We start from the raw sequence: 6,550 nt of genomic DNA, 5'->3' as shown, positions 1-6,550 counted from the left end.
GTCTTGGCCTGTGCCTGGTCCTGGTACTGTGCCTCCAAGGTTAAAGCTAGGCCCAATACTGGGGATTCTCCCAAGCAACTCATCCATCTGCGTGGCAGAATTGGCCGCCAAAGCCGACAGCTCCGGGGGCAGCTCCGAGGCATGTCCGCCAGTTAATTCCATCCACAGCTGGCGCAAATCCAGCATCCCATCAGCAAACCCCCTCCCCAAATCCACTGGAGCACCATTGTCGTTAAAACTGGCCCCCTCCCCCTCATCCATATCCTCGTCCACATAAGGCGTTTCTTCACTGCCAATGTCATCCCTGGTACCAGACAACAGCTTTCCGCCTTGATCATCGGTGTTCTTCCTCGGTCTGCCGCGTTTCTTGTGCGGAGTCAATAAACACTCATAGCCCTTTTTGACACAGTACATGCACCGCGGCCGCTCACCGCCGCACCGGATTTTGCGCTGCCGACACGCCCTGCACGCCATGCCGATGGCCCTGCTGCTGCCGCCCGTGGTGTCTTTCGGTTGTCCAGGCTCTGTTGTTCGCAAGGGGGAGTCTGCATAGTGGCCGGCTGATGTGATAGACTGAGTGGCGAATTGATATGGCTGAGGAAGTGAAGACAAGTGTGCAACTGGGTGTGCGGCTCGGCCGCCTGGTGTTGCCGAATGACCGGGAGGATCGTCAGTGGTGTTTCCTGGTGAGAACCCTGAAGCATAAAAGCCAAAATTCATAATAATAAAATGGTAAAGTGTGAAATTTCGAAATGTGAATTTTTGTATCACAGAGGAAAAAAGAAATAATGTTTTTTAGCCCAGATAGGGGGATAGATATCCTGAACACAAGCGAGCTATTTTTTAGAGATGGCACGTGAAAATTTAATTAGCACCAGATAAACAACCTGATTGGCGCAAAACGAAAAAGGGATCGGAAGATCCAGCCAAACTCGGCCAAGCTCAGCCAAGCCCAGAGCCCACTTTGGCCGCCGATCAGCTTTTAACAATCAATGGTCCTTTTGATCAGCAGCTAGCCGGTGGCGGCAAACGGCGTTGCGCTCCGGAGCAGGCGCAGGCGGCCCAGCGGCGGCATCGGGCGATGCGACGCAGCAGCCGCTGCACGCGTCTGAGTCGGGGGCAGCGGAATGGACCTGCGCGCAGCAATCGCCGGCAGCGGCGGCAACAGCACATCAGGCAGCTCCAGCCCATCCAGCGCCAGCACCAGAAACACCGCCATAAAGGCCGCCCAGTGCGCCGCCTGCACCAACAGCAGCCCAACAAACGCGCGATGCGGCGGCACAGCGAAGCTGCTTGCCAGCAAAACACCGACATCTACGCACTGCAGCGGCAGCGCCACCCGGTGCACCCGCCGAAGCAGCCGCTCCTTGCGCACAGCGCTCCATACCAGCGCTAAGCGACTGCGCTCGGCCGAGGCTGACTCCGCTGCTACGCACGCCCAGCTGCATGCCGCCAGCCGCTGCAGCGCCACGGCTGGCGCCCAGCCCAGCTGCTGCGCCTGGTTGCTGGCTGCGCTGCCGCTGCCGCTGCCCTGCTGCGCCTGGGCCTGCGTCGCCCACCACCGCGCCAGCGCCGTCTCATTGCGGCTGACCAGCCTCAGAGTCTGCACCGCGTGTGCGCGCCGCGTATGCGCCATGCTCGCACATGCATACCACGCAGCAGCCATCTGCAGCACACCAACGGCCAGTACGCCGCCGCCCCTTGTTGCGCCGTCATACAGCGTAGCGACGCCAACGAAAACCACCAGCCCAGGCACCAGCCGCTTCTCCGTGCCGGCCAGCCTTGCGCGCACTACGCCCCAGCCCTTCGACAGCGCCAGAAGCGCCAGCAGCTGCGTGCCGTCAGCCAATGCGTCCACCAGACTGGTGGACACCGCCACCATTGTCACCTCGTACGCGCCGGCGCCCCACACGCGCATCCGGCTCTGGTCCGCCAGGCTGCTGAGCAGCCGCAGCACCGGCACAAACCCCACCACCGCTGCTAACACCGGCCGCACCCGCCGCCGCACATGCGCGTGCACGGCGGCCACAGCCCATAATGCAAGCGATAGTCCCCAGAGCGTATGGCTGACTGCCGGGAGAACGCGCTGGACGGGAATCCACCCCGCTGGCAGGTTCGTCCATTGCCCGTCGACCCCGCGGTTGGCCATGATCAGATTGTACTTGAACTGCATTGTTGTTGCTGCGCAGTTGGCTATCACCACCGCGTACTCGCCGCCGTGCTGCACCAGCCACTCCCACTCGTACTCGACCAGGAAAACGTCGTTGGCTGTGGAATCAGCGCCCAGCAGCAGCGGCGGCGCATCGGCGCTGGGCCGGGGTCTTGCTGTTGTTGCTGATTCTGAATTGCTTGTTGATTCCGGGGTCGGTGCCGCGCCACGCCTCTGCATGCCCGTGACTTTGGTTACCCTCGGCAGCCCGTCCGCCACCAGCGTCGGATGTCCGGTGGCCGCAGCAATGAACGAGATCTTCGGCCTGTCCTCTTCCTCCACAGCCGCCGCCTCCTTTGCCTCATTTGCATCACTTGCCTCATTTGTCTTTTTTGCAGGCCGGCGTAGCGCCGATATGGGCGCGACAAACTCGCTCTCCAGCCAGCTTCCGACATCCGAGCACAACATCAGCGCCGCCGTCTCGTCATCCGCCCCCCTCTGCCCCACCACTCTCTGGCCATTCTCCCTTTTATGGGCAGTATGCAGTCGAGCGACAAAGTTATTCACTGCACGTGCTTTGGCAAATATCAAATACACGTGGTCCAGCTCCACCGACTCTGTGGTGCGCACCGGACTCTGCCCCTGGGCTGCCTGGCGGCTGGCCAATGCTGAGTTGCTTGTGTTTTCTGTGCTTCCTGTGGAAAGCGCAGAGCGTAGGCGCTTGTCCGCGGGGGTGTCCTTTTTTTCGGAGGAGAAGGCGCCGAGAGAGAGCGCGACGCGGGCGTGGCCGTTGCCGCGGAAATCGAAGACGCCTAGTTCGCCGAACGTCACGGCCGTGGCGTGTCGCCGGTTGGTCGTTGTGGGCGCGGCATCAAGCAGCGCTGTTTCGCCAGTGAGGTTCAGTGCCAAAGCACCTGTGCCAAAAAAAAAGAGGCAGGCAATTATTAGTGGATTTAACGAGCGCATCCGTGGTTTTTTATATGTAATATAATACTGAAATAAATGGCAAAAAAGGAGGAAAAATACTTCATTTTGGTCTGTTGTTGCATGAGGAAAAACGTTTAAATACCCTTTTTTGTTCAACGGCAGTAAGAACGTCAATTATTTTGTGATAAACGTATATCAACTCGAATGGCAGTTATTTCAATATTGCCATATTGCCAAACAAGACGTCACCTAGTCGGTCGGTCTGACCAAGATCAACACTGATTTAATCAGCGCACCAACATTTACAAGCGCATGCATATACACTGACGCCACGTAAAAACAAAATAAAGAATGGATTTTTGTAACGCGCCACAGAGTTAAACTTCTCTCTTCGCTCTTTTTTTTCTTACATTCGCAATCCTTTTCCCAATCCAAATTCAACCTTCCCTTTTTCCATCCAAAATGAGCGAAGCTGTGGTTGATGACTTTTACACTGCGCGCAATCTGCTCTACCTCGGCGCCTACCCGCAAGCCCTAAGCAATCTCACCCATCTCCGGAGCAACACCGCCGCCTGGGAATTCGATGTTGAAAAAAAGTCACTCCAGTACCGCTCATACCTCGGCCAAGGCAAACACCAGCAGGTTCTCGACGAAATACCCACGACACCCAGCACGCCCGCCACGCTACAGGCACTTCGCCACCTCACCGCCTTTAAATACACCGCAGGTGACCAACGCGACGCCGCCACCGCCGCCATTACCGAACTCGTTAGTGTTCCGGAGAACTTGCTCAGTGGCACCTTTGTGGCCATTGCTGCACAGGTGCTGGCACTAGCGCAGCGGCATGATGAGGCGCTGAGTATCCTGGCGATGCACTCGAAGAACCTCGAATGCTCCCTGATGACCACCGCCATCCTTTTGTCCATTGACCGCGTGGATTTGGCGCAAAAAACTGTTGCACGCACTCGCGCCTGGGCTGAGGACGCACCCCTGGCGCAATTAGCCGAAGCCTGGACTGCTCTGCACGTGGGTGGTCAGAAATACACTGAAGCCTTGTATATCTTCGAAGAGCTCGCACAGGCCGCTGCCGTATCCACCGCGAGAATCGTTTGTGCATTGGCTGTATGCAAAATGCATCTTGGCTTGGTTACTGAGGCTATGGCTATGTTGCAGGATGCATTGGAGAGGGACCAGGGAGATGCGGATGTGTTGGCTAATTTGGTAGTTTGTGCGAATATTTTGGCTTTGCCTTGGGAGACTAAAGATCATTATTTGGGTTTGCTGAGAAAGGCTAATCCAGAACACCAATTTGTCGTGGAGCTTGATCGTAAGGATAAGGAGTTTGACGTGATTGCCGCAAAGTATCTGTGATGTTTTTTTGGTTAATAAATAAATAATATTTATATATTGTTGCTAATAAAACCACACTATTACAGCAACCACGAACGTGTGTGATCGTGCACCACTGACTTATCTATGTGTGGGTATTTGTCACCGTACTTTGCCTTAAAGCCTTCAAACGCCCGGGCTAGCCTGCAGGTATATTTTTGGGTTACAGCGACCAATCAAAGGCAAAAACGCAAATACAAACCCCCCCTTGGATTTGCTCTCTTGTAACTGGCTCTTGGCAAATGCATTCTTGGGCAAACAGAAACACCTAAGTGCTTTACAGAAATAGACAGCAGTTGCCACATTCGGCGAATCAGGCCCCTAGGTTCTCATCCAGAATCTAGCACACCCGAAATCATATATCCTTGTTTTTGCCAAAAAGTCAAGGTAACTTGCACGTTTTTTTGAGACTATTTGTTGGAATATAGGAACTTTCTATGAACGTGTAGATAAACTATAATGATATAAAGTATATTTAATAATAAGTGCTATGATGCACTGTGAAAGGTAAATAGTAGAAAGCATATTGCTTTGGTCACTGTGTGACTTATTGTTTGTGTTGCTAAACAGCCAAGACTGGTTAATCAGTTGATCGCCATCAACCAATACTATTAAACTCTGGGAAAACCGTTCTATTAACATATAGAAATAAAGTACTACGTATTAAGGTGTATTGAATATATAAGTGCTATGCACTGGAAAAGGTAAAAAAGAACATTATTGCTTGGTCATTGTGTGACTTATTGATGATTGTGCCTTTGGCTGGAATAGCAAAGACTGGCTAATTAGTTGATTGCCACCAACCAATAAAAGGACCTGCTCCCAAAAGTTCCGACTAAAAAATTCTGCAATTTATGCTATAAAGCACTGCGGCCACGCGTTAAAAGCATCTATATAATAAAAGCATTTTTGGGGTTTATATAAATTAAGAATAAATAGAAAGGCCTGTGTATTTTTAACAAAGACTAGCCAAGGCATGTTGTCCATATATTTAAATTAAATTAAATTACATTAAGCATGGGTGCCATTTGTTTCTAGAGTTTACTTATTTTTACTTTATAATTTTTAAATGATTTATTATTAAAAATAATTATACGGTCATAAAGTACGCATAACTGTAATGCGTATGACATTGTATTATAAAACATTTTGAAATCCAAATCACCGGCTGTATCTGCTAACCTGGCAAATAAACAAAGCTAATTTAATCAGAAGTGCCAACGTTTATTTTTAAACATTACTATTGTGCTTGGCCGTGGGCCTATAAAATAATATTGTTTTTAATACTCAAAAAGTTTTACAAAATTAACAAAGTGGAAAAAGGGAGGAACGCGCACCGAGGCAACTCTAGCGGATTGCTCCTATTCCCAATCCATTTTTAATGTCATTATTGCTCTTAAAAGCTACTGGGGCAATATTGAAAGCAAACTTTATGGCAATCATCTCAGGATTTGGGGAAGCCATGTGGTAAGGACTCCACAGTTTAAAGATTCTTGGAACGAAATTTATACTTAAAATTTTCAGCTTGCAGCTTTCAAATTAAAAAACTTACTGTACGAGAGTATTTAACCATACTAGATAATAATACATATGGACTATTGGTTTTGGCGTACGAGGGGAGGCATGTTTCTAGTGTTTAAAGGCGTAATATTGTCATAATCGGGTTTTCTGGACACGTCGGTTATATGTGGCGTTTGAATATATAAACTTGTAAGGTGTTTAAACTGACAATTTATGTTAGAGATGATGGAGGATAAATGTGTAATTTCTGGTTAGGGATGAATGTCTTTACTTTTATACGTGGAGCAAAAACCACCACTTTGTCTTTTTTATATACTAAACAAATTAAAAAAGGGTTTCCATCAACTAGCTATTAGAGAGTAAAATAAATTTTCATCAAGACAGCGCATTAAAAAGGCTTGTGAGAGGTCAGTCGTGTAACGCTCTAGAAAAATGTGGGTCTAAACTAATATATTTTTATATTTCAAAAATTACTTAAGGAACTACAAAAGGGGGCAGCGCTGTAAACATCATGGTGTTCCTTGATGTCAGCCAGCAATAACAAAAATGTGTATGGTGGCCATG

General features: G+C 50.0%; 1 protein-coding gene across 1 annotated transcript; it reads right to left on the bottom strand.

The window, feature by feature from the left end:
• Positions 1-345: 345 nt before the first annotated feature.
• Positions 346-519, bottom strand: BX661DRAFT_132057 (uncharacterized protein; the record flags this gene model as incomplete). Its single annotated transcript, XM_051532583.1, has 1 exon — positions 346-519. A coding segment is annotated over one exon (174 nt), but the record flags the coding sequence as incomplete, so codon positions are not given.
• Between the last annotated feature and the right edge of the window lie 6,031 nt (positions 520-6,550).

Source organism: Kickxella alabastrina, assembly GCF_025024165.1.
Source record: "Kickxella alabastrina strain RSA 675 chromosome Unknown BX661scaffold_111, whole genome shotgun sequence".
Classification (NCBI taxonomy): domain Eukaryota; kingdom Fungi; phylum Kickxellomycota; class Kickxellomycetes; order Kickxellales; family Kickxellaceae; genus Kickxella; species Kickxella alabastrina.
Note: the sequence above shows the minus strand (reverse complement) of the source record. Positions and strands in the feature narration are given on the sequence as shown.